The sequence below is a fragment of the Corvus kubaryi genome, unplaced genomic scaffold (assembly GCF_017639235.1).
Source record: "Corvus kubaryi isolate FWS band 111438036 unplaced genomic scaffold, C.kubaryi_AGA036_p1.0 71, whole genome shotgun sequence".
NCBI classification, from domain to species: domain Eukaryota; kingdom Metazoa; phylum Chordata; class Aves; order Passeriformes; family Corvidae; genus Corvus; species Corvus kubaryi.
Genome location: NW_024582059.1, coordinates 17,751,478 through 17,778,472, shown reverse-complemented (window position 1 = coordinate 17,778,472; position 26,995 = coordinate 17,751,478). Strand labels below are relative to the sequence as shown.

The window sequence follows — 26,995 nt, the reverse complement described above, 5'->3', positions numbered from 1 at the left end:
GTGATCTTCATTCTGCACCTGGAGGGGAGCAGAAAGAAAAGAAACCCCTCTCTAGGCCATTTGGGAACTCTACTTTGCATTGTGGAAACTTTGATTAACTAGCTGGGCAGATGCTCACCTGCTTTGCGTTGCTGGAAATCTTTGCCTTTGAGAATGTTTCAAGGCACTGAATGGCAAATACTCTGAGTAGAGCTAGAGACAAGATGCTGTATTGAAATTTTAAGCTAATAGTTTGGATTTAATGTAGAATTTGTTGACAGTAAAGGTAAAACTATGAGCTAAAAACTGGCAGCTCTTTTGTTTAGGTTTCTTCATGCTTGAAGTGATCTTCTTGATGATTATTTTCCAAAGCTGATTTTTCTGTGTCACCAATATTTGCGTAGAATTTTTGGGATCTCTAACTTCCAGACACACAAAAGACACAGTGTCATATTTTGGCCTTGAGAAAAATCCCTGCTTTTCTCTCTACAGTCAACAATTTGACCTGATAGAGCTGTTATTTGATATAATTGATATTCAACAAATGGTTTGTGCAAAAGATGTCACAGATGAGTGTATAACAATGCACAGAACTGAAAAATGTAAGATCAAGAGAGATCTCCATTGTTGTACAAATGTCTGGAACATGCCCAAACTATGTAAGAGGGGAAGATTAATTTGTCTGAGAACTGTTGAATATGAATAAGTAAACAATGCAAGTTATTAGTCAGGGAAAAATTCGGATTCCCATTAGGGTTTCTCACCCAAACCAGAAAAACCTTGCACTTTCCTTATAGTGCAATAGCCTGAGTAGGCTCTTGAAAAGCTTATGAAATAAATTCTGCTTCTCATTCATAAACTTACCCATCTGTGAAGCCTTTATTCAGAGAAACCTACGTGCTCAAGTGCTTGCTGTAGTTCATTAAAGGCTCCCATTTGTACTCATAAAGACTCATTCATTGCCCTGAATAATATATATGGTGTACGGAAAGAGAACCAACTCTTGCTTTTACAATCTAAATTAAACAACTTTGTCTGATAAAAGAAGCACTGTCTCACTTCCAACTAGGCCATAAGCCCTAAGGGTCTTGTAAGTGTGTGTTTATTATTTATTTATTTTTGCCAAATAGTCCTTCAAGGATCTGAAAGCTGAGAGAGCCAAGCTGCCTAAATTGTTCCTCTTTCTCTGCCTGCTTAGAAAGACAGAGGCAAGCACGGGCACAACTGTACTGAAGCAAATACTCATCCATAAACTTATTCTAAAATGCAATTGGATAATCTTCTGTCTTTTTCTCGGTCCCACCTTCTAACCTTCCTAATCTTGGGAGTCCATCTCTATTATGTGTGGCTTTTACAAATGCCCATGATTAATAACTGCTGTGCTTCATTAGCCTGTGTTGTTGGTATTGTTTCCCCAATGGGAGCATTTGCTATCTAGGGATAGTCCATGATTACTCTGCCTCCTGGAACAGTCAGATGCTTTCAATCTAATGCGCTGTCCATGTTTTAGCATAAAATAATATTATGGCATCCACATAATGGAACCGTCTGAAGATCCATTTTATTAAGCACTGGAAGAAAATGCGTGTGTGTTTGCATGTGCAATGGAAGCATAATCAGCAAACCTATTTCACCAGAAATGTCATTTCCATGAGGGTTTCATGTAAAGACACAGCTATTTTGAGGTGTAGTTCTTTGGCGGTGAGCATGAAAAAATACTCCATAGCCAATATCTTACCTGGTGCAATTAACTTACTCAAATTACATACAGACTATTCGAAGAAGGAAAAATAGGAAACAGGGGTAGGTTTATTGTACTTATTCCATTTTGTGGGTATTTATTTTAAATGCAATCTACCTTGAAGTACAGAGCTGTACTGCTCTTAAAAGATTACTGCTTCAAGTTTCTCCACATACCTTAACATAGCATAGACCCTTTTTACATTATACGATCAACTTTTTGACAGTGCAGGGCCAGCACAGCTAATGGAATAATAGCCTGCAGGGTCCAGCTAAATGATATACGAATATAATCAACCTTTGTGATGACTATTCAAAAGTAATCCCTTTAGCTTTCAACTGCAACTTATATTTCAACCAGGCAAAGCCATATGAAGAAAATCTCTGCAGACTCCACTGATACAATATGGCCTTCATATCCCCACAGTGTGTTTGCTGCTCACAGTGAGTTTTAAATTTAAGGTAATGGCTACTGTATATTCATGTGAGCATAGAACAATACCTTTGATTTGTTGGAGAAATGTTACATTAGCTACCAAGGGCCCTATTCAGTAAACTTTGACACAACCCTTATATGTGGTTTACTGCTTATTCTAAATGGAATATGCCTGATGAAAATGCTTTGCATGCCCAAATTGTACAAATTCGTTAATCTTTATATTCATAAAACCTCCATGTACAACTACCTCCATTCCAAGTGAACCAAGTCAGAATACATGGTTAAACAGGTAGGCCCAACTTGCTTTTAGAAAGGCATTACATCCATTTTCATTTATCAAGACAGAAAAATACGTGGGAAGATCATCTACAAGTGTGGGATGAGCATGTTGTTGGAAGTCATATTATTTTCTGCTCTGTCTCTATTCCTACACCATTGCATCATTCTTCAGGTTATATAACTCAAAACAGCTGCATGACCTTTAAAAATGCAAGTAATTTTTAAATTACAATAATGGATTATATCTCATCAGCTGCGTTACACCAACATGATAATATGTCGAGATAGTGTCACTTTCTCTCCCTTTTGTGACAAAAAATGCAGTATTGGCTAATGGTGAATCTGCATATGTGAAGTTAATTCTGTTAAAGTAAAATAGATGTAATGAAAATGCTACTACTTTTGTAGTTCAGAGAGTTCAGTCTCATTAGCAGGAGTTGCAAATGGGGTCTTGTTTGTGTACCTGCACCTGAATCCATGTGAGAACATAACAGCATGTTTCCATCTCTTGTTTGAGGTAACGTGTTGTAGGATGCTGCTTAAGGAGGTGAGCTATAGTGGAGAAGTAGGAGAGGCTATGGACTTTCCCCCTCTTTGTTTGCCATGGCACTTCTTGAGCCCACAGAAAACTACTGCATCCTCAGCATCCTGCAGCAGGGAGTTCCAGTGATGAGGCGGCAGGGCACAAGCAAGACCTTTCTTTGTATCCAAGCCCACCACCTCCTACTTCCAGTAGACTCTACTTCATTCTTTTATTGGAAAACACATTGAAAAATGGTTTCTGGGTTCCTGTGGGCTACTCTCATTCTTACTTTTGTCATCTCCTCAAAATATTTTCTTTTTTTTTTTTTCGAAGCAGTTTCAGCTGCCTGAAACAATAATCCTCTTATGACTTCATCACTTCATGGAGCTTTCAGTGGAATTCTTGTTTAATAAAGTCCAGCAGTCTTTGAATAATGCAGACCTTGGATTTGAATGCTTTCCCATCACATGGGCATGCAGTCTCAGGAATACAGTTGTGAACTGTTTCATTTTCTTTATAATCTTTTGAGAGAATGGTGCCTAAAATTCCTGTCCTCTCTAGAGTTAGTTGTAGCTTCAGTCTTTGTTGGTATGGCCTTCTTTTTTTTTTTGTATGACTTTTCACTAATTATATCATGTAAAGGACTTGCAGCTCTGCATTGTTTTCTCCCAGAGACATCATGAAATAATGAGATTTTTAGAAGTGTAATGTTGTGTAGATAGACACACAGAAACAAAAGGAAGAGAGATGCCTATTCTAGCTGCACTGAAAATCCAATCAGACAATTCTAATTATATTTTATCAACAGTAATGATAATCTGTCAGGAACATCCTATTATGATTAATTATATTTACATTCTATTAATACATATTAATGTTATATCCACATTTTGCACAATAAGATGGAAGGAGAATGCTTGATGGTGTGATCTGTGTTGGTATATATGTATTATCATTATGAATATGAGATGCTTTTATTGTTTCTAAATAGCAGAGGCCAAACAAATGCCAAGAAAACATTTATGGCTCAGTATTCCATCAGTTATCCTTGATATGCTTAATATGTGCTGGGAGGGCAGAACTGTTAATCAGCCAATAATAGCTTGGTGTCCAAGTGTGAAGGCAAAAGGCCAAAAGGTGCACGAGAAAAGCAATTTCTGCTGTAACTCCCCATCTGTCATGTGCACATCGCCACCGTCTCTTGCACGTATCAGTGTCTGTAGCTGTCAGAGACACGCTTTTCTTCGTGTTTCCCAGGAAATACAGATGTTGCTGTACTCAGACACATTTTGGGCTTGAATCACCTACTTTGCACCACTTTTCCACCAAAGTGCAGCCTCTGGAAAGAGCAACAACACTGCGCTGGTGTAAAACTGGGGTGGGACAGCATAGTTCCGACCCCTATAAACACTTCTGGACTGCCTGGGGCTCTGGGCTGCTTCCTACTGGTTGAGTTCCTAAACCAGACCAAATGTGCAGGTTTTATTAGATTTTTTTCATTTAGACATGGTCTGCTAGGAAAGGAATTCCGATTTATTTACTTTAGGCCTGGTTTCAGGACATGTCACCTGGAATAACTACACTGTTAAATACAGAGTAAACGACTAACATGTACAGTGCCCTCATACAAAATGGGACTTCATATGAGAATGCTAATTCTCTGATATTCTTCACAGATTTACTTATCCTGTTCTTGCTTGCATACAACTGTAGATAAAATCCTAGTTAGCAACTATACTTAATAAAAGTCTATGAAATGACAAAACATAAATTTTGTTGAGTCTTAAGTAGTCCAGTAGTTTTAATCTGTTCCAAACATTGCACCAGCAGATACACTGCCTTAAACATTATTTTTCATCCCCACCAGAACTGGATGATTTATTTTGGCCATGAATTAAACTATGATGCCATACAAGCACTGTTGGTATTGCTGTGACTGAAAGACAAAGTCCAGGTTTAGGCATCACAGTACAAAGAGGTAGTGACAAACTGAGGAGGAGGATCGAGTCAAGAAAACGTGAATTCCTTTTGAATATTGAAGAGACTGTGTTTGCTTCGCCTCCAAAAGAGAAGATTAGAGAAAGGAAAATAGTCTCTCAAGCTATAAGGAGTTATTCAATCTTCCATTGCTCTTGTGTGTCTGCAAAAGGTAGGACAAGAGAAAAATCAGTTTAATTTGCAATAAATATTTATCTTAAGTATTAGGGAAGAAACTGAGCAATAGGGCTGTGAAGCACTGAAACAGAGAGATTAGGGATGTTGTGAAACAGCCTTCATCAGAAGCCTTGGAGAATAGATGTCAGGGATGGACTAGATATATGTGCACTTTCTTCATTTGAGGAGGTGAAGCAGATCAGTAGTTCCCAAAATAAGGAACAATGCCCCAGGGATGGTGTGGTTGGAATGAGGTAGAGGGAGGTATGTTTCTGGAGAGTCCCTGGGTGCAGAGCAGAAAGTGCAGCCAGGAGGTGGGAATTTGGTGTGGAAATGGAGTGAGGAAGGAATGAGGCTGAGCCTCACAGATCACTGGAGCAAAGGAAACGTGTGGCTGTCAAGAACTGCAGAGTCAAGCCATGCCCTCCCAGCCACCTGTTCTTTGGATCACATCCCATGAGGAAGACCCCACTGAGAGGTGGCAGCCTTCTCTTGCCTCCTGCACTGCTCACTTCCTCCCCTGCACAGTGTTCCTCTTGCCCGCCGTCTTTCAGTGCTGTCTTGGCCATCGTCTTCTCCCAAATGCATCTCCCTTGTCGGCTCCCCAGCTGGTCCCACCCAGCTGTCCTGTTGGAGAACTGCTGCACAGGAGTGCTGCAAATGAGAGCAGAAATCCCTTTCAGTTCTGTATTTCTAGGATTATGTTTTCTGTGGCTCATCTCTGTGTTTTTTAGATTTCCTTCTCTTGTGACTTTTTACTGTATGATGTGTTTTTCAATTAAACTTTTTAGGCCTTTCAACCATTAAAAGTGTTGTAAGTCTAAAACAACAATGTACTTTTTTTTTTAATAACAGAACCTGATGAAGAAACAAGTGCCTCAAAGCCTCTGTGAGCCTCTGTCCAAGACACCAGCTCTAGATCTTCCTGGTACAGTATTTGCTCATAATCTGCAGACTTTATACCAATATGCTTATTTTTACAAATTGTCATTGCTATCAATACTTAACCTGATTCTGACAGGCAATTGCACATCATCTCTGTCTTACTATGTCTAAATAATAGTATTTTTCCTGCTCATAAATGAATGAATTCACACTTCCCTCAGTTTTTTTACACATATTCCCAGTTTTAGAATTTAATTGCCTTTGATCGTGTAATTACTTTTAATTTACAGAAATAAGCCTTTGAGACAGAAACAAATCTGCTTAATCAGATGCTAACCCCAAACATAAAACATGTAGATATCAATGTATATACATAAACTTCTGACATTTTAATATTTTTCTATTTGCTGTTTTTTATTCTAGAGGTTGCCTGCTTACTGACCGAGAAGCTGATGTATAATGAGTACAGGAAGATCCTTGAAGAGACATGCAACAAAGTAGGAATTTCAGCAAGGATTTTGTCATAAAAATTCTATTATCAAAAAAAGCATCTGTCATTGAAATAAATTTTTTAAAAAAAGAGTAGCGGAATAGAAGGTTTGTACTTTGTGCCCCTATTGCTTAATGTCTTCCAAAGTGTCAAGATCCTCCTGTTAAGATATTAAACATGAATGGGAATCCAAGATGCTCAGTGCCTTGAAAGATCAGGTTGCAAATGTGTCTGGAGAGTTTTTTTTAAATCCCAGATTATGATCCCTTTCAGAGAAACTTATACATAGAGCTACCAGTGATTTTATCATGTGTGTAAAGGTTGGGGTTCACCAGTAGCTGAAATAGAATAGATCCAGCCTGGGTGACACACTATGGTGCAATTTTGATCCAATCTATAACACAGATTGGACTCAAAACATGACTAGGTTTGTTTAAAATCCATCTGGATGCAATCCAGTGCCATGTGCTGTGGGATAACCCTGCCTGAAGATGGGACCAGATGACCCCCTGTGGTCCGTCCCAACCTGACTCATTCGGTGACTCTGCGCTTACATCAGCAGGTAAACTAAAATTCTGCTTAGGTTCTTTCTGATTAATAATCTGAAGCACTGTTTTTAGACTCTGTGTAAAGAATTGTGTCCCATTTTGAGCTGATGAAACTACTGACAATGGGTTCCCCACATGACCCACTGACACCTGTGGTCTTCACAGTCCTCAGACACCTCAGAGTCCTCAGAACCTGCTGCCACCACTGTTGGCTCAAGGCAGAGTTAGAGGACAGAAGATGGAAGTTAACTTTGCAAAATACACATAAAAATAGGATTTGGAACCTTCAAATTGTATTTAGGAAAATTGATGATGCATAATTTCACATATTAGAAAACCCCTTCTTTTAAACTAAACAAACAAAGCTTTATCACTCCCAATAGCCAACCATTCCTTTCTTTAAATGGAGGTTTCCAGACTCAGAGTTTGTAGCGAGGTCCATTAGAACTATAATCAGGTTTTATGATGGTGTTTGAGCAAGCATTAGCTTTTGCCATAGTAATAACTCAATTCATGGTTTTCTTCAGGATTGTAGTCTGAGTATTTGGTTGACATCTGACAATAGGGTTTCTCCCTGTTAAAGAATAGTAAGAATGTATCATTAACCAGCTCTTATTAGACTATTTTTGATCCAAAATGCTGTGTACATGCAATTTAAATACAAATAGCTCAATAATTTTATTCTTTTGTTTATAGGTCTTTATTGTCTGAACACCATGCTTATTATAACAATGTTAATTTAGAAGGCTTTTGCAAGGCTGAGAAGTTGTATAGAAATATTCCCACATGCAATTATGCACACACAAAGGCAACAAATCTCTTTGCTGAGTGCTAAAAAGAAGCAAACATTTTATGGAAACCAGAAAGAGAAACAGGACTATGAATTAAATATAAACAACATCTGTATTGTTTACCCTTTAGGTTTACCCCTTATATTTTAATAGTGATAATATGAAATAAGGAAAACATTCTAAAACTGGCACAATTTTGCAAATAATGTCTTAAATCCTGTTTATCTACAAGCTCTTCTAATCTTTGTAAGTATAGCATGACTACTAATTTTAGATATTTGAAATTTCTTTTATCAAAATATTGTTGAAAGAAATTACGTATTTGGATTTGGCCTTTGTAGTAAAAAAAAGTACATAAAATAACGTAAATGACACCAATAGTCTAGAAAAGACAATTATCAATTTGTCAAGGGCAGGTTTCTAAATTCTTAAGGGCCTTTAATCCCGTGTACATTTCTGCAGGAAGTGAACATTCTGTTCATGTGTCTCAAAAGTTATTGTGTAGTTATGTTAAATAGCATCCATGGTTTTCACTATTTTTTGCCAATCTGCACTTGTTACTACATGATAATTCTTGTTTGCTTGTGAAAAACGGTCATGAATTAATCCCCTAGAGCATTAACTCTCCCATACTTTTTAACACTTTTTCATCATACAGCTTTTAATAAAAATAAGGGGAAATTTATCATCTTATAGCAATGTAAATGTGAGTTCTGTTCTTGAAAGTCAGGAAGCTTTGGGAGCAAATTATGTTTATTGAGCTAAATATACCTGTCTCCCATCCCAGTAACAATTTGTCTGATGAGTAACTCTCAGTCTGGCAGAATGCAGGCGTTGTTCTGCCCCTTGCAGACTTTTTCAGTGGGAAAATGAAGGCTCTGCTTCCCTCTTCAAATTAATGGGGCCAGGAGGTTAGGCAGGATGTTGTTCCATACGTTACTGTTTGGACAAGATCCTGGAATAAACCTCTCCGCTGTTAGAAGCAGTCAGAGCTCCACAGGTCACGGCAGCCTTGCTGTAACACCTCACAGGCTCCAGCTGAAAGCACAGTGCTCGCTGTACTTGGCTGAGGTATCGACCCAGTGCTACTGCAGAAGACAAATCACCACTCTCTGAATCACCAATGCCCTCCCAACATCACTTCCCTTTGCTGATCTCATCAGACACAGTCCTGCTTGTAAGATCTGCAGGGATCAGAGCTCACATTGGTGTAATGGAACTTCTGTCCTTTATCTCTTCACGTGAGAGGTGCTTTAATTTAAGGAGCTCCTCTTACGGAACACAATTATTCTCCACCCTGCCTCGTTCTTTATCCTTGCAATCCTTCCTCCAAGTTTTACCAGAAAGCACCTGATCTCCTGACCCTTCATTTGCAGCCAGAAAGGAGGACTCATGAGAGATTATGAATTGCAGTTTACAAATTTTTCTGTGCGCTGAGAAATCACAGGCAGAGTTGACTTTAACAAAGTTAAAAAAGCAGGCAGATCAATTTAGCCTATAATGCCAGTTGTCCATTTCAAACAAGAGACTTGTCAAACATATTATAGCAGATGAATCTCTGGATAGTTCTGAAGTGTAATGTCTCTAAAATCTACATTTTGTGTGTGCCTAGGACATGTTAGGCTGACAACTAAGGTGGTTTTTTGGTGGGGTTTTAGTAAGTTTCACTGTGGATGTATCCAATGGTATTGACTAACAACTCGTAGCAGAGAGGAAGGTTGTATCTCAGAAAGGATTCTGTTTATAATTATGAAAAGCATGTTTTTATTCTGAGTTAATAGGGTATCTCTTGTTAATTATGATGATGTATAAGGTATTTCACCTGTGATGCCATTTAGAAAATTAATGTTTGAGTCACAGAAAGGTCATTGCTATTTTGGAAGGAATCCATTCATCTCTAAATAGGCCGTCCGAATATAGACTAAGAAATACTCTATATATAATTACTTAGAGATATGGAATAAATAAGATTGATGATAGGTATTACTAAAGATACACTTTCATTTCCTGCTAGGAAAAAGTAGATTGTAACTGGAAGAAGCAATAGTATACATGTAAAAATGCAAGAAATAGGTTAAAGCCTTGAGTAGTTCTGTGAGGTTCAGCTGTTACACATGAGGTGAGAACTCCTCAGCCTTCAGCAGTGGTGTACATCAGGGACTTTGTCCTGAGATTCAGGCAGGTATTTCTGAACACGGCTCCTACAAAGAAGAGAATGAGGACTTCGTTCTTTTTCTTTTTTTAACAAACCTGTGTCTTGTTTGACAACATAACTTCATAATACCTTCATATTTGCCACACAAATGCTTGCAAGTAGATAGAATGTGTGTGTTGTCTTTGAAGATAACTCGTGTTAATGGGTATTTCCATGTGTGAGTCTTCATTTGACACAGGCCTGGAGTCTCCAGGAGCTGAGGAGAATCCCAGGGGGATTTGTTTTCAAGTGGTCCCAGCAGCTGCTCATTTTCCTGCTCAGTTCTGCAGCTTGGTCTCCTGAAGCATGGGACATGTGGCACAGAAAACCAGTGGACAACAGATTTTCAGTAGTACGTGGACGAGCCAGGGTCTGGGAACTTGAGCATCCTAAGAGGAGTGTCTCGGAGTAGCAGTAGCTCCGGCTCCCACTCAGCTCCAAACCCAGCTACGATGGAGATCTCTGACACCAGACAGATGGATGAGAGGTAACCCTTGTCTCTGGGAGGCAGCTTTTGTGACTGGCACATCCAGCCCCTGATTTGGGACATACTTATCCATACACAGAAGTAAATCAGCTTTGACAAGCTGCTGCCTCCTGCACTGAGCTGTTCTAATCCTGACAACATTGCTTCTGGTCTTCCTGGACTGTCAGAAAACATTGTCCCATCTGGCCACAAGTTCACAGTTTACAATTGTAGTGACTTAAATCTGGACTTAACCACAGCAGTGCAAAACATCTTGAGAGAGCCCTCCTTGAAGCCTGGTGGTCACTGTTATTCTCTGTTGTTTGCTTTCATAAGTGTTGTCTGCCTCCCGGCTCCTCAGCATCACTCGGCTGAGGAAATTTCCACACAAGTACCCGGAAAAAGGTTTCCTTGGCATTGCTGGCTGCTTTTTGGGCAGACGGCTCATGCCAAGCTTGCAGTACAGATTAACCCAAAATTTATTTATGATAAGGGAAGTTCAGGATTACCTGCTTTCCATCTCCTGGTTGCTTCTCTCTCACAGCAACCCCTTTAACTTTTACATTCTAAATTGCAATGAGCTTTCATATCTGCTGAGCCCTGATACTCTCAGAGGAGCTCTGTGATATTAGAAAATTTAGATTAATTAGGGCTTTTGCTTTTACTTTGCCTCTACAAACCTTTGTTCTTGGAGGACAACATCACCAACACATTCAGGTTCTGTTGTGCTTTTGGCAGAAACAAATAAACACCTGCTGAAGACTGCACTTCCACACACACACCAAACCACCTCGGAGCAGGTGATGTTTAATCAGTGTTCCTGGGTGGAGTCACTATGTAAGTCATGTTTACGGTTTTTTCCTCCTTCTTCCTGACTAGAAAATTCAGGATAGTGGAACCTGCCTAGAAAATTACTTTCTGAAACTATCTGTGACACAAAACTTGGTAGTTTATACAAAGTAAGTAAAAAAACAAGCTGTAAAGATGAGGAAAGTAAAAGATTAAAAAAACTAAACTAATATATTTGCAAGAAGTATGCTTGCCTTAGTCACCCTCTCTGTTTCTCCCACATCCCACGTCCCACTGTAGGGAGTTGGGGTATTTCCATCAGTGAGATAATGCACTTTCCCCTGAAAGCTGCTGGGTTTAATCTCACCATCAGATGCTGTGATTCATTTCTGCAGTCCCTGTTGTGCGCTTCTTAATATCAGACAAGAGCAAAATATCTTCAGGACTGTGAGACTGAAGTTAACTATTTTTTCAAAGGAAAAAGGTGCTGGAAATATATAGTGGTCTTCATCAGCTGAAAGAGTCTGTGAAACCTAACCCAGACTCACGAGCCTGTCATGGTGTTGACTGAGAGAGCCAGGAAGAGGCTTTTCTACCTCTAAAACAGAGTAAGTTTGGTTCAGTCTCGTCTCAGGTGTAGGTCAGAGCTGTGCTCAAAGAAGACAAGAGGAAGCTCTTTTACTTTTTCCTCTGGTTTCTGAACCTTTGAAGACCATTCCAGGTGTGTGCTAAAGCTCCTTCCTGTGACAGCTCTCCTGTAACAGAAGGACAGGTCAGCTCTTGACTTCTGAAGCAAAGGCTTCAATGTCTTCACAGGTATTGCAAGCTGAAGTAAAAATCTGCATGTGGCAGCCCCAAATTATGGGTCATCATACCTGTTCTTCCTGATCTCTTTACTGAGGCCTTTTGAATTTCTACCTGGAAATCATCTTCAACACCTTTGAAATGCAAGTGTTCGTAACAGTGCTATGAGCTGAAAAGGTTTATTTCCTGATTTAAAGTGGTCCTGCCATCTTCAGCTGGTTTTTGCCTCCCTGCATGATGATCACTCATCTGCGGTAAGTACTTTTTATGATCTTGTCTGGTTTGCCATGGCCAGTCCTTGGTTAGGAGCTTGATCCTCTTTTCTCACCATTTTCCACATACAGCATTGCATCATTAAAAAAAAACCCAACTCTTTTTTCAGGTAGGTGGATATTCATAGCAGAACTAAGAATCTCACTCCCCAGCAGAAAGGCTTTGAGTTGACACACAAATACTAATTACAGTAAATCTGAGATTTTTGAGCCTACTGTATCCTCTTCCCCACTTTTCCTTAGACTCATTTTTTATCTTCTTCACCTTTATTCAAAGTCTCCCCTCTGTCTCCACAATTCCAATGCTTCATAGTCTTCCTTCGTTTTATCCTTGCTGCTGAATGAAGACTTGATACAGATGAGAAGTAAAGATGAGCTCTTTCAAATTAAGCTTCACTGCAAACATCTTACCTGTCAAAATTCCATTAGAGCCGCAAGAGAAACAAAGGTACTTAAGCCTGGAATGTCACTGATCTCTGGACACCAGCCTGCTGCTAAGTGCCTTCCAAACTCTGCCATTCTGCAACTTGATTGGACATCCCACAAATTCCCCTGCAGGCCTGGCTGTGGGCTGTGCAGGTCTGTGTTTTGGAACAACCCAAACTGGCAGTGCTTTCTACCCAGGATCATCCACAACTGCCTCCCCATTAATTCCGTCTGTCTGGAAGCACCCTGATGTCTCCTTAATAGGGGGTAGCATTATTTATAGCGATTTACAGGTGTGCTGCTAAAAGATGGAACTGTAAATCACCTCAAATGTTGTTCCATGATGAAGTGCCTCTACATTATTTAACAAATTGTCCCAACATGACTGAACGACACACAGTGGAAAAACTTGCCACGGAAATGTAATATTGAAAGGGCCACATAAATACTGTGTATTTAGTTAAGATTTGTAATTACAATTATTATTCTTCTGGCACTTTTGTACTCCAAGAGGATTTTCAGGGGTACTTCTAACCAGGGGGTGTCAGCAGGGCAATACAATGACTTATATATGTGACGCTGTCATGCAGCTGGCTTTGCAGAGGTGTTTGGCACAAGAAATATCAGGTTGCATGTGTGCATCTTAGTTACAGCTCACTGCCTAGGGTGTAAGGTAGCAAGCAATGTTGTTTTACAGTGTATCAGGGTGATTCTGCCTCTGTAGAAAAAAGATTGAGGTGTGATGAAATGCCAGCCAAAAGTGCCTACAGGTACCTCAAAATAAAGAACTACACATGTTCTGAGATGTTGGTTTATCGTATTTGCCCGTAATCTGAGCACAGTGCTTTCCCAGATCAAGGCAAGGCTTGCAATTTTGAAGTGAGAGAAAAGGTGGAGCAACATCTTCTTCCTAGAAAGCCTGGACTGAAAATGAGCTACATTCAGTGTTATATTTCTCCTGTAATTGTGGGTGGTTTTCCTCCTTCGGATGTACAGGTACCTTTATGCGATAAAAGCTTCTGATTTTTCTCTCTTCAGTCAGGGACAGTTCAAAGACTGTCATGCCTAAAACATGCACCTGGTTGAGATCTCACTGTGATCTGGCACAAAAGCCAGTGAAGCAGCCCAGCCACCTGCTGATTTCCTCTGGGCAAGCAGACTCAGCTCACAAACACCCATAGGGGCAAAGAAGGGAAAAGTGATCTGGAGGGGTGAAGGGAGAGTTGGTGTCAGCACTTCCCAGGGATTCAGCTTGGAGGTACATGAGTCAGAGAGTCTTTAGAAAAGACGAGAAGTGAAGGAATTGCCCCAGCAATTCCTCCATTGCTTTTCAAGCAGTAACTTTTTTTTTTAAATTTAGCCTTTTGGGTTTTCCCAGTTAAATTTTAACATCAGTCAGGGCTCTTTTAGGGCCCAAGACCTTCTATAACAGTTGCTGAGGATGTTTAAAATGTTTCTGCTGAAAGGAGGTTTCCCGTTTCCAGGTGGGTAACAGGGCTGTTGGTGTTCACATGTGTCCATAGACAGGAGGATCCACATAATAAATGCCAGCCTCAGCCATCAGAGCTGGGGCTGCTGCTGCATTGGCAGGATGAGGATTGTTGGAACAGAAGCTGTCTGGGAGGCAGGAAAGGGTGAGGGAGGTGCCCCAGGTGCTGAAATGTCCACACAAGGAGCATCTCTTCCTCATGTAGCTCAGTCATGGATGGTACCTGGCTTCCTGGTTCCCCCTTCTTTTCCCAGGGGACCACATTCCAGATGGCTGTCCCTGTCTGTTCGTGCCTCTGTTTGTACCTCCCCAGCCTCAAACCAGTTTAAAAAGTGTTTTAAGCCCACTTCAAGCCAATGGAACAGATGGGGAAGGGGTTTAGCTGTGGATATATCCCCACAGGTTTTGTGCAGCCGACAGAGGTGACAGACCCCATGTGTGTTCCACGCAAGGGAAAAGGCAGAAAATCACACATGTACTGAAAGCCCCAGGCAAGAGGATTTATTAATGCTCCATCTTCTAATGTCAGCCGGAGTTTGTGCCTTATTTGACACCAGAGAACCCAACCCAAAGGCCCAAATTCAGGGAAGTCAGCTTTCACCTCCCCCTTGCAGTACACCTGAGGCTGAGCTTTAAGAAAACTGCAGTGCCACTGCTGGGGAATTAAAACCACTGCTTCAAGGGGAATGGTATTTCATGGAGCATCTCATACTGCCAGTGTCCTGGGAGTGAGAAATTCAAGGGTGGTACTGGTTCCGTTTTTTTGGAGGTTGTCAGATGAGGCAGGGTTTGTCCCAGTTCTAAGAGCCCTCTTAGGACTTGGGAAACTTCTTTCCAGTTCCTCGTCCCAAACTTCTCTGTTTTCCTCTGCTGTAAGGTTGGATAGCGGCACATCCCTGCTTCCTGGGAATGTTTTGGGGATCAGTATGCTACTATCAGGGAGGGGTAAAAGCACTGAATTGCCATAATGGCCCTGAAAGAATTGTAAAACTCTGGGAAGAAAGCATCCTCATAGAACCAAAGAACAGTTGGTCCATTGGAATGCAGCACTGTCACTCACCCCCAGCCTGGTTTTTCCTTCTCCTGCATGAGCTCTTCCGCACTTTGCCACTGCTCCTGCTGTTGGAGCCTTGACATGTATAAAACAGGACTCTTGCAGCACACGCTGGAGTTTGGACCGTGTGTTTTCCTTCAGAAAGCGCCTCCGCCTCGGCACTAGGAAACCTTGTCAGTGCTGTGTTTCGCAGAAATAAATAAATAAAGGAGCGAAGGAAAATGTCATATACATAAATATGCCACAATAAGTTTAGTCTCTGGATCAAAGTGCTCAAAACGACACAGCTTTGAAACAGAAAGGTAGGAATCAGAATTACACATCCCCACGCATCAGCCCAGGTGCCAGCTGTTTAACTGAGCCGTGCGCTCTGTGGCTGATTAAATGAAAGCATTTTAACAGCTGGCTCAAAGAAGGAAAACCCTCTCCACACCTTCCCAGGGCTGCCTCGTGCTCCATCCCCATGGGCTGCCTGGGAGAGCAGCCCCTTGGCTCCATCCCGCACCTGCCCTGTCCCTGCTCATTGGCACCCATGTGGGGCCACCAGGATGCAGGGCTGCTCTGGGATCATCCAAAGGACAGGCAATAGGGTCTTTGGCGAGGTCAGAATTTCAGCGAGTCCTGGTGCCAATGCCTGGCAAACCTGGGTGTGGGCAAGAGCCCATCAGCTGTCTGGCTCTAATCCAGACCATTCCACGTGTTGAAAGTGCTGCTGCCTGGGTTGGGGGGACACAGCAGCTCAGCAGGTTGGGGGGAGAGGGTCTGGTCTTCATATCCGGGCCAAACACAGCCCAACCTCCCCGTCAGGGAAGAGGCTCTACAGAAGAGAGAGAGCTTTAGGTAAGTGGTGGGTGGTCTCTGGTGGCTGCATCCCTGCCAGTCTGCAGAACCAGCTGGGAGCCCTTCTCCAGCCTGGGGCCAAGCAGCGCTGCGTGATGGCTGATTCCCTTCCTCTATTCCCCTGCCCCCTCAAAACAGCGTGGGCACCACTGAACAGCCTGTTTGGAGCAGACACTGTCCCCAGCCCATGGCCAAGCATTGCTTGGGAGGGTGTCCATCAGCTCCAGCCAGCACAGGGGAGGCAGACCTGCCTGTGGCCAGGCTCGTGCCCTGCCCTGCTTCGTTCCCTGGTGCAGGCACAGCCAGGAGATGCTGACTTCAGCATCTCAGGCTCCAGAGAGGCTGAACTAGGTGGCCTCCAAGGATCCCATGCCCTCGGCTGACCTGGGATGGTAGTGAGACACTTGTTGTAGTGCAGGTGCTGCAAGCCCTGCCCCTGGCTGTTAAGAGTGTCCCCAGCAGGGCCAGCAGCAAAGGTACCGTCTGGGCTGCCACCCCTCTCCGAATGCCCTGGCTGTGGGAGGTGTTTCCCCAGCCTTCCTGAGCAGACAGGGGAATAACCCAGGCACAGAGACAGGGATCAGACCCATCACCGCTCCACCTCCTCCCCAGCCCACTGCTGACATCCCCGTCGTGTCTGCCTGGCGGTGGAGGCTGAAAGGAAGAGTGGTTTAAGGTGCAGCCAGGTAGGAGGGAAGCAGGGAGCAGGGAGACACTTCCCCCATCACAGGTGAGCTGCAGCCATCAGCAAGGGGATCTAACTGGGCCTCCCCCAGGGACTGGTGCCCCTTCTCCATGAGGAAGGGCCACTAGGAAAGTTTTGTGGGCACCTTTGTGTAATGTATTTAGGTGCAAGAAATTCGGGAGGGTTAATATCAAGCACCAGATGTGTCCATTCACAGTAATTTTTAAAGACACTGCATTTTAAGACTGTATTCTTAAAGAATCTGTATTTCTGAAGTGAAGAGCAATCAGGAAAGAAATTCAACAACTCAGGATGTAAAAACTATTTCAAAAGGTGACACCTTTTGCCTTTTTTTACACGACATCCACTGTGTCTATGTGTGTGTTTGTACCTGTGGGGTGGAGGCTTTTATTATGCCGAGGTTTGCACAAGCCCTCCTCATCAAACCCTTCTTTGGCCCAGGGGGCTCCTGCTGCTGCCCAGTGGGCATTGCCATACCTGTCACTGCCAGAAGCCCCCCCACAAGAGTGTCTGGGAGTGGGAATAGGACATGGTTCATTCACTGCTGCACATCCACAAGTTCTGCCCACAAAATATGGCAAGAAACTGAACTGCTTTTCACTTTTGTGAAAGCTGCAACCACTGCTGCCATAAAATGTTGGCATGGTCATAACATGAGACTCTTCCATGGGTTTCCCTCCCCATCTGGCATGGGCAAGTCCATGTTTGACACCCTGGTTTTTAATAGCTTTGTTCAATACAGACAAAGCTATCTCCCTGTAATTGTCCTCCCTAAAAAAAAATATGTGTTCTCAAAGTTTATCCTGCCTGCTTCCATGGTCTTCCCTTCAAAATAATGTGGTGCCACAGGCAAGAGAAAAGCTGTGAGTGAGTAAAAAGATGGGTAAGAAAGGGCTTCCCACACGCAACGAGCCTTCCTCAAATCCAGCAGGCCACCCACATGTGCCCACACACACCCTGAGAGGACTTTGTCCCCAAATGCCACACACAGATGGAGAAAGCAAACACAGGCCAGCCAGCTCAGAGCAATGTGCTGCTGTGCTGCAGCTCCTGTGTGCTCCTGGTGACAATCACATCTGCAAAGACAGCTCATCACATCACCCTCGGGCCGCCTGGTGGTTCTTTGTGCCTCATGCTTTTGCCCACCCAGGGTGGTGTTTTTGCTTGCTGCCTTGAGGGTACTTTTCTCCTCCTCTGCCCAGAGAGCTTTGGGGACCAGTATGGAGGTGGTGGCTCTAGGACAGGTCATCTCCAGGATCTAGGACTAGGACACTGTGCTAGAGCATGCAAAGAGCAGAAGATGTGTCCAGCTCGTCAGGATCAGCCATCTGTCACGTGAGGGCCAGGGCTGGATCACCCCACCCTGCACCGATGGGGAGCACCCCCGGGCTCACTGCCCGAGAGCTGAGCAGGGCTGGATCACACGTGTGGCTGCTTATACATCACGCTTCTGGGAAAAATTCCGTGTCCGTGGGTCCCTGGGACCGTGGGGTCACAGAAACACTTCTTTGACAGAAGCCTGCGTGAAAGGCCACTTAAAGCCCCTGCAGGGGGTTTGCCGGGCTGCAGCGGGGTTTGAAAGGCTGCTGATACTTGCAGCAGTTCCCCCACCGCATCCCCTCTGCCCTGGCCCTCGCCCTGCACGCTGTGGGGGTTCCGGGGGCCACGGGGCCCCTCTGATGGGTGGTGAGTTCCCTCCTGAATTGCCGGGGCCCTCCGGCCGCTGGGGCATCGGGCACCTCTCACAGAGCCTGGGGGGGAGCACTGCGGGTTCCTTTTCTCATCTCCGGGGGGCAGCGGCCCCGTCGCACGCCTGTCACTGCCGCCTCCTCCCCGTTATTTACATCCGTCTTTAGCAGTCTAATTACCCGCTTTATTGCTTTCGCCCGGGGGAAGCCCGGGGACGGCGGCGCAGGGGAGGACCCTCCCCGCCAGCCCCCGCTCGGCTCCGCACTGCCCGGGGGAGGGGGGGACACAGAGCTCAGCCGGGGCTGCCCCCACAAGCAGCTGGTTTCGGCAGGATTTGGGGCGGGGAGGGGCCGAGCCGGGCTCCGAAGCCTCCCGGGGGGGCCGGAGGGCGCTGCCCCACAGCCCGCCCTCGAGGGGCGGCTTCGGCGTGTTGCACAAACGCGATCTCCTCCAGCGGAGGGAAAAAAAAAAAAGCCACAGGATAGATGGATTTTCAGATAAGCAGCGGAGGTAATTTATTGGCCTTTATGCTCTTCCGATGGAGTGGGGGAAAGGCGGCGGAGTCACGTCTGCACATCATTAGCCGGGTTTGCTCCGCCTCGGCCCGGAGAGGCTCCCCCCGGCCCCGCCGCGGAGCGGAGCGGGCCCCGGGCCGGGCCCGGCGCCGCCGTGAGGGGCGACCGTGAGGGGCCACCGCGCCGGGGGTGCTGCTCCCCCAGCCCCGGGGGGAGCCCCAGCCTCTCCCCGCTCGTCCAGGTTGTCCGCGGCGCACTCGCTCCTCCAAACTCATCTAAATTACATCAATAACAGAGCGCACTCTTTAATGAGCTCTCAACTTTAAAGACTTGAAGGATATTAACAAGCCGCTTGACAAATGGTGCTTAGAAGCACATTAAAGACGCTGCTAATGGAGCGCATAATGACGGCTAATTTTCGATCAGATATAAATTAGAGCCCCAACAGTTATTTGCCTTAAGGACTTTATGTAAATGATCCTGTTCTGTATAAACGGGGAGGCGAGCCCAGCCCAGCCCCGCCGCGCCGCCGAGCGATGCCGCAGCCCGACGGGGCGCGCAGCCCCCGGCCCCACCGCCGCGCAAACTCCGCGGGGCGCCGCGCCCGCACCGCCATCCCCGCACAGCGGCACCGCTCCGCACGCCCCAGGGCTCCCGGGTTTCCCGGGCGGGGGGAGGAGGAGGAGGAGGCCGAAGGCTCGTCCTGCTGGGGCTGGTGGCGGGGGCAGTGGGCGGCTGTGCCGCTGCGGGGGACAGTGCCCAGCGCCCGCGGGGGCCTCAGCCCGCCCGGCTGAGCAGCGCTGCACCCCGCGGAGGGCTGGGCAGGGGCGGGGGCCCATCTGCGGAGCCGGATCCCGCACGCACACAGACGCTCCCGGGGTGTCCCAGCTGCCGCCCGGCGCGCTGGAGCGCCTCTTTTTTCCCTCCGTTGTTTTCGTTCGGGGGTCGTGGCCAGTTTGGGGGCAGGTTTTGGGTTGGTTTGCTCGTTTAGGTTGTTTTTTTTTTCTATTTCTTGCTTTTAATTTTTTTTTTTTTTTCTGTCAACAAGTGCCAGCGGAGGGCCCGGCCCCGGGCCAGGGAAGGCGTGACCTACCCCGCGCAGCGGCCGCGGCTCCTGCCCGCCCACCCCCGGCCCTGCCCGGCCTCCGGGATGCTCCCGCACGGAGGAGCCGTGTCAGCAGGTCAGCAACGCCCCCGCCCCGGGAAGAGGGTCCCGGCTGCCTGGGGATTTTTTGGCTGTTGGAGGCTGTGATGCTTTTTCTATCCCCCACCCCCCGCCTCGCTGACTTGCGGGGTATCCTCGTCTTCCCTCCAAGCCCCTCCTTTACCTTTGCGGGCCGCGCCGAGCCGCAGCCGCGGGGCAGGTTCCCGTCCTGCGCCGCCGGGCTCCCTCCTCCGGGAGGGCTTGGGGGTCTCACCTGCCAAAATAACAACAACCATGAAGGAGGGAGGGGAACGCTGTCTCCCATCCTCCCCGCCCCGGTCACCGCTCCGGGTTCACAAACCAGCCGGGCTGTCCCGGGAGTGGGCGCTGCTGGGGTTTCCCCGGAGAGAGGATTTGGGGAGGAAAAGGACGACCCGCCCCCATCCCCAGCGGGGCAGCGGGCCGGGGCGGGAAGGGGCGCGGGAGTTGCGCGGGCGCGGAGGGCCCCGCCAGCGGCCGTACTCACCCGGGCGGCCCCGGGGCTGCGCCTCCTGCTCTGCGCTCGCCGCCCCGTTCCATCGATTTGTTCCTGGAAAAACGCGGCGCATTCTTATAGCATCTACGAGCAATTAATATTGCATTAACCCTATTAAAAAAAAAAAAAAAAGGAAAAGAAAGGGGAAAACCCGCACCCTGGCAAAGCCATTTATTATTAACGCGAGGGTAATTGGAGACCCGAGACGCGGGTGTGTGCGTGTCGTGGGGCAAGGCAGGCAAAAACAGGCGTGACAGTGTGGCGGGAAGGAAGGGGAGCCGAGGGTGGCTAATATTTAATTTCAGGTCTGTGGTTTTCTAATTCGAGATTAAAAGCAGTCACGTCTTTGAAGCCAGACACTTGGTGTAAATGTACAGTTAAAATATTCTATTCCACAGTCCCCAGACAGAGCTCTGCTACTCCCAGGCTTCATTAAATTTTAATTATCATCCCAGACTGGAGCAAGGAAAGAGGGGGAAGACTGTCCACCTAATTGCAATTGATAAAGGCAAAGAAGCCGAGATATTTTTCCTCGCCGTGCACGCACAGCAGTTGTTTTTGTTGTTGTTGTTGTTGTTTTAATGCGGGCAGAGCCCGGCGAGAGCAGCGTGAGCATCTCCGCCTGTAGATCTGCTGTTTACAAAAGATGCACGTGAAGGAAAGCCGGGAAGTGATGCTGTAGATGGGTGTTGGGGGAGAGGGGGGGCTCCTGGAGGATCTGGCGAAAGATCAGCGGAAGAGACGAGGACCCTCATTAGAGCTCGTCAGCTTATTGTCTCCCAAAACAAAGCGCGCCGGTGCCTCAGCCCTGCTCGGCCCGGGCAGCGGAGGGGCTGCCCTGGCGCCCGCCCCGCTTCTCCCGGATCCCAGGCTCCTCTGCACCCCCACACACCCCACAGCCCGCCGGCTCTTCTCTGCCTTTTCGTTTGTTGATCATCTGCAAGTGCGGGACCGGCAGGTAGTGGGAGAAGTCGGTTAATTGCCCCAGGTTTTTAATTTGGCAAACTAGAGAGCGATCTATCTCCAGGCAGTAAAAGGTAAAAAATAAAACCCACCGCGTTTGCTTTCTAAGCAGCTTCCTATTATCACATCGCCACTTAATTTTATTTCCATTCTCTCCAAGTTAAATAGAAAGCCGAGCTCACAGGGGAGCTGCCATGTGCCTACAGACTGGGGATGTCAAGCAGAGAGACTCACTGTGCAAAGTTAATTTCAATTCCCGAGGAGGATTTCACATTCTCGCTCGCTCTGACCCACAGTAATTAGCTGAGATAACTAATGATTACTTACTTATTCCTTGTAATTATCTGGATTTAATAATTCGCTGTGTAATTTATTAATTCTCCCGTAATAGCCTTTAAGTGAATGGCTCATTTAAGAGGGCGCAGCGGCGGTTCAGGGGCTGTTCGCCGCTCGCTGCCTTCGCCTGCTGCCTGTCTGGGGGGGCTCTCTGCTGCTTTCGGGGTGCGCCCGGGCCCTGCCCCCGCCGGGCCGCCTCACCCTGGCCCCCTGACCCGCCGCTTCCCTGCTTCCTCCTGCCCTGTCTCACTTCTCAGAACGAGCCCCGCGCCCGGGGAGGTTGCGCGGCAGCCCAGCCCACGGGGGAGGGGGCAGGGAGGCACTTCCCGCGCGGGGGGGGGTCCCGGCGGGGCGCGCAGGGTGCGCGGGACAGCGCCACCCCCTCCCAAAAAGCTGCCAGCCCCGGGCGCGGATGGAGGAGCAGGCAACCCGCCCTGCGCGCCCGCGGGGCTGAGCCGTGGCGCTGCGGGGGCCGCGACGGTAGCGACAGCGACAAGGGCTAGAGGGGGCCGTGGGGAGGGCGGGGGTGTGGACACCGGCGAGGACACGGCGCCTGTGCCCGCCGGACCTCGGGACACCAGGCCCTGCCTCCGCGCCCGCGGAGCCGCCGGCACCCTTGGCGTGCCCGGGCGGCTTTGAAGCTACAGCCGGAGCTGGTGGCTGGGCGGAAATATGAATATTTAATAGCGGTTCGTGTATGATCTCCCTCCCCCCCACCTCGCCCGCTGCCGTCGGTTTTTTCCCCCGGCTTTTGTGAGCACCGCGCGGGGAAATTACTTTTCCCTTTTCAAATTTGGGGTTTATCTTCACGCGTTTGCCTGCGTGGCACCCCCGGCTCCCCCGCGCCGGGGCGGGGGGACAGAGCGGCTCGGGGAGCAGGGGCTCGGCGGGGACCCTGCACAGCCCCATGTCCCCCCTTCCCGCGCGCAGACGCGGCCGCGCAGACGCGGAGCCGCAGGCGCGGAGCTGTCCCTGGTGCTGCAGCCGCAGCCCCGGCGCTCCCCGGGCCGCTCCCCGACCAGGGCCGCTCCCCCCTGTCCGGAGCGGGCACGGAGCTCGGGCAGAGGCTGGCGCTGGAAAAACAAGAAGCAGCAAACGCGCTTTGCCAATAAAACGTTAAAATCCTGTTTTCTTTTTTTTTTTTAATGAAAGACGATTTAACAACATTTAAAAATAACTTAGTACATTACTAGAATAAATAAACCTCCTATTAACAAAACAAAACAACAAAATTAAAAACCCAAACAAAAACCAACGAAATCGGGTCATGTACAGAACTTAAGACTTCAAACAGTCTCGGATAGAACAGCGATACAGCGAAATCTGTAAGAATATATCTATATGTGCGTCAACGCCAATGAAATATTTACAATACATACAGGTACCCAACCGGGTACCCTCAGTTTATTGTTGTTGTTCCAAAAAGAAATGTACCAAACCGGTTGTGAATTTACAAGCAGTGCAGCCTCGCTCGCTCGCTCGCTCCCCTTCCCTACAAATTTTAATTTGGCTTTTCTACAAACAGACTTCCAAAAAGGGACTTTCCTCCGTGGGAAAGTGTTGCAATTAAAGGTAATAAATAACCGACCAAATAAATAAATAAATAAATAAACAATATCGGATATATAAATAAATAACCGAGCCGGTCTGAATACCGTCGCGATACACCTTTGAAACCGAGAAAGACGGATATTGTGCTGGCAAGAAACCCCAAGCGACAATCCCCACCCCACCCCCACCCCCCAAGCGCTGTCACCTACGCGGCCACGTCCTTTCTCACTTCGGGAGCAGCGTGTGGTGGGGACATTATGGGAATCCCCATTAAATATGTAACGCGGTAAACAAATACCTCGGACAGTGAATCAGGCTACACAAATAATGTAGGACATCTACTATAGGGTGCCGACGCCGTACGAATAAGAATACTCGCCAGAGAAATACCTTAGGTTCAGGTGACAATTTACAAATGGCCAAAAGGGACATTCAGAAGAAGAAAAGCTCACGTTCATAAATCCTACCAACACAAAATATTTGATTCTCACTAACAATTTTTTTTTTACTTTTATCAAGACTTAGATTAAAGAGGTGTAATTAATTAGAATGAGCACAAAATGAAGTTGCTAGAGAGATAAATTAATAATTTACAAGGGGTTGTTTGGCAGTAATCTAATAATAGCTTTTGAAGACCAGTGAACACAGCAGGATCAGCTCTTTCCCTAAGCGTTATAACTTCAGAGAAGGAAAAGGATAATAACCACAGTAAAAATATATATATATTTATATATTTATAATACGCAGTGTAAATGCAGAAAAACCTGCCATCTGTTTTTTTTTTTAATCATTATTATTATTATTATTATTATTAAAATCAAAATACTTTTGAGACGTCTCTCGCGGTGCGAAGCCTCAACTCTAGATTCAAGTTTGGGTCCCGAGAAAGCCATGACATCGTGGCCACCCCGCTGCCACCCGGGCGAGGTCTGTTAGGAATAAAAACCAGCGGTACTTGCCGGGGCGGGTCCGGGCGCGGCTCCGCGGGGAAGTTCCCCCCAAAAGTTGGGCGCGGGGCGGGCGGCGGGGTGGGCTGGGGTTGTTTGGGGTTGTTTTCCTCCTTTCCTTTTTGTCGTTCTTCTCGTTTACTGAATTTTTTGTCGGTGACGATGACGCTGATGCTGTCGGTGCTGCTCGCGGCCGGCTCAGATGCCCGCCGAGTACTTCATGCGCTTCTGCTTCTGGCGCTGGTTGCAGAACCAGACGCGGACCACGTTCTTCTTGAGGTCCAGCTTCTCGGCGATGGCGGCGATCTTCTCGGAGGAGGGCCGGGGCTGCAGGGCGAAATAGGCCTCCAGCGAGCGCTTCTCGGGGGCGGCGATGGAGGTCCGCTTGCGCTTCTTCTCCGCGCCGCTGAAGAGCTCGGGCTTGGCCAGTTTCTCGCGGTGGGACTTCTCGGCCTCCTCCAGCCACGCCTGCAGGATGGGTTTGAGGGCGATCATGTTGTTGTGGGAGAGGGTGAGGGACTCGAAGCGGCAGATGGTGCTCTGGCTGAGGGAGCCCACCCCCGGGATCTTCAGGTTGGCCAGCGCCGAGCCCACGTCGGCCTGGGTCACCCCCAGCTTGATGCGGCGCTGCTTGAAGCGCTCGGCAAAGGCCTCCAAGTCGCGGGGGTCGGCGTCCACGTCGCTCATGCAGCCCATGTGGGCCGGCAGCCCGTGGGCGTGGGCCATGCCCAGCGCCGCCGGGTGCATGGGGTTCATGCCGGCCATGTGCGGAGCGTGGCCCGGCGTGGAGACCACGGCGCCGTCGGGGGCCGCCATGGCCCCCAGCGCCAGTCCCGGCGTCAGGTGCTCCAAGAGTTCCCCCTCCAGCGCCTGGTGAGGCTGGTGGTGGTGGTGGTGGTGGTGGTGATGGTGGTGGTGGGTGCCCGACAGGGCGGACGGGTGGGAGATAGGCACGGAGGAGGAGGAGGCGGCCGAGGTGCAGGGGATGGTGTTCATGGTGTGGTACGTGGCGTCCGGCTTGAAGGGGCTGTGGTGCGGCGGGTGGTGGTGGTGGCTCTTGCTCGGGGAGACGATGTCCACCGCTGCCAGGGCTTCGGCGCGGGCCAGCAGGCTCTCGTCCAGACCGCCGAATATATTGCTCTGCAATTGCAAATAGAAGGCACACATAACGCTCAGCAGGGAATTCGCCTCCCCGCGCACTCCGCCGTGCCACTAAAACCTTCCCAGCATGTTAAAAGAGAAATCCTGGAGAAGGGAGGGGGGTGGGGTGGGGGGGGGAGGAGAGGAGAGGAGAAGAGGGAGCGAGCGGGGCGAGGGAGCGGGCGCGGCGCACAGCCGTTCGCACAGAGGAGCCGCGGCGGGCGGGCGGGCGGGCGGGCGGGCGAGCGAACGGACGGACGGACGGACACACGCACCAGCCGCACGCAGCATCCCAGGTCATAAAAATTAATACGAGCGGCAAGAGCCGCCGCATGCATAAGTTGGGCGAGCGCCCGGCGGCGCCGGGTGATTTGCTGCACGGCCATGAAAAAATCATCAGGCGGATCCGGGGGGCCACCGAGGGGCTCCCCTTAAAGCGGGGCGCCGGGCGGCGGGCACCTACCGGAGGGGCGGGCAGGCAGGCCCGCCGCATCGCCTCCGCGCCGCCGCCGCTGCCGCCGGGGCCGGAGCCCGAGCTGGAGCCGGAGCCGCCGCTGCCGCCGGGGCCAGAGCCGGAGCCGGAGCCGCGTCCGGCGGAGCCGCCGGTGCCGGTGCTGCTGGGGGAGCTGGCGGCGGGGGCGGCGGCGCCGGCGGAGGGACAGGGCGAGGCGGTGTGCAGGGCCGAGTACTTGGTTTCGTGGAGGCCGCCGCCGCTGCCGCCGCCGTGGGGGAGGCCGAAAGGCTGCTTGCTGCTCAGAGACATCATCATGGTGCTCGCCGCCGCCGCGGCCCGGCCCGCCGGCAGCCGGCCGCCGGAGGAGGGCAGGGGCGCGGGGCCGGGGGCCCAAACCCCCCGGAAAAGCCACAGGAGCCCCGCGCCCCCACCCCCCGAAAAATTAAAAAAAAAAAAAATTCCCACTCGCCCCCCAGCCGGCTGCCCGAGCCCCGCCGGGGACGAGAGGGAGAGGCGGCTCCGGCGAGCCGGGAATGCGCGGGGGATGCGCGGGATGCCTCCCGCCCGCCTGCCCGCCCTCCGCCCGGGCGCTCGCCGGGGTCCGCCGCCGCCTCCGCTCCGGCGCCGGCCCTCGCCTCTCGCGAAGTGCCCTCCCCGCCGCCGCGCCGGTGGGTTTTACTCTCTCCCCTCCCTCCCCTCCCCTCTCGCCTGTCACTACAGCCCAACTCCTCGGGAAGGGCCCTCCGCGCCTGCCTCCTCGGCCCCGGCCCCCTCCTCCGCCGCTCCCTGCCCGCCCCCCGCCGCTCCCACGCCCACGCGTGCTCCCACACTCACCGCCGCGCCGCGCCCCGTC

At 48.7% G+C, this 26,995-nt stretch overlaps 3 protein-coding genes across 4 annotated transcripts in view; 1 reads left to right on the top strand and 2 right to left on the bottom strand.

The window, feature by feature from the left end:
* Positions 1-8,100, top strand: part of TTC29 (tetratricopeptide repeat domain 29) — a 117,654-nt gene extending 109,554 nt beyond the window's left edge. Inside the window, exons 9-10 of one of the 2 annotated variants that reach the window (XM_042049983.1) lie at positions 5,970-6,042; positions 6,423-8,100. In XM_042049983.1, the coding sequence (XP_041905917.1) occupies positions 5,970-6,007 (38 nt within the window). In that variant the 3' untranslated portion in view covers positions 6,008-6,042; positions 6,423-8,100. The remainder of the gene's footprint in view (positions 1-5,969; positions 6,043-6,422) is intronic. The other variant, XM_042049982.1, reaches the window with a different exon arrangement.
* Positions 8,101-19,043: 10,943 nt separating this feature from the next.
* On the bottom strand, positions 19,044-20,828 carry LOC121675030 (translation initiation factor IF-2-like). The gene is made up of 3 exons (XM_042049985.1): positions 20,743-20,828; positions 20,401-20,490; positions 19,044-19,347 (listed from the first exon to the last, which is right to left on the bottom strand). The coding sequence occupies exons 1-3, from the start codon at positions 20,822-20,824 to the stop codon at positions 19,121-19,123; spliced, it is 399 nt and encodes a 132-aa protein (XP_041905919.1). The 5' UTR covers positions 20,825-20,828; the 3' UTR covers positions 19,044-19,120.
* A 3,817-nt stretch (positions 20,829-24,645) lies between these two features.
* POU4F2 (POU class 4 homeobox 2) lies at positions 24,646-26,745 on the bottom strand. The gene is made up of 2 exons (XM_042049986.1): positions 26,152-26,745; positions 24,646-25,688 (listed from the first exon to the last, which is right to left on the bottom strand). The coding sequence occupies exons 1-2, from the start codon at positions 26,455-26,457 to the stop codon at positions 24,747-24,749; spliced, it is 1,248 nt and encodes a 415-aa protein (XP_041905920.1). The 5' UTR covers positions 26,458-26,745; the 3' UTR covers positions 24,646-24,746.
* Between the last annotated feature and the right edge of the window lie 250 nt (positions 26,746-26,995).

Excerpts from the sequence above, each read along its gene's own strand:
- LOC121675030 (XM_042049985.1), bottom strand. The coding sequence starts at position 20,824 with ATGCGCCGCGTTTTTCCAGGAACAAATCGATGGAACGGGGCGGCGAGC. Across the intron at positions 20,491-20,742 it reads GCAGCCCCGGGGCCGCCCGG|GTGAGACCCCCAAGCCCTCC; the intron begins GTGAGTACGGCC and ends TTATTTTGGCAG. Across the intron at positions 19,348-20,400 it reads GCTCGGCGCGGCCCGCAAAG|ATGAGTTTGGAGGAGCGAGT; the intron begins GTAAAGGAGGGG and ends GATGTAATTTAG.
- POU4F2 (XM_042049986.1), bottom strand. The coding sequence starts at position 26,457 with ATGATGATGTCTCTGAGCAGCAAGCAGCCTTTCGGCCTCCCCCACGGC. Across the intron at positions 25,689-26,151 it reads CCTGCCTGCCCGCCCCTCCG|AGCAATATATTCGGCGGTCT; the intron begins GTAGGTGCCCGC and ends TTGCAATTGCAG.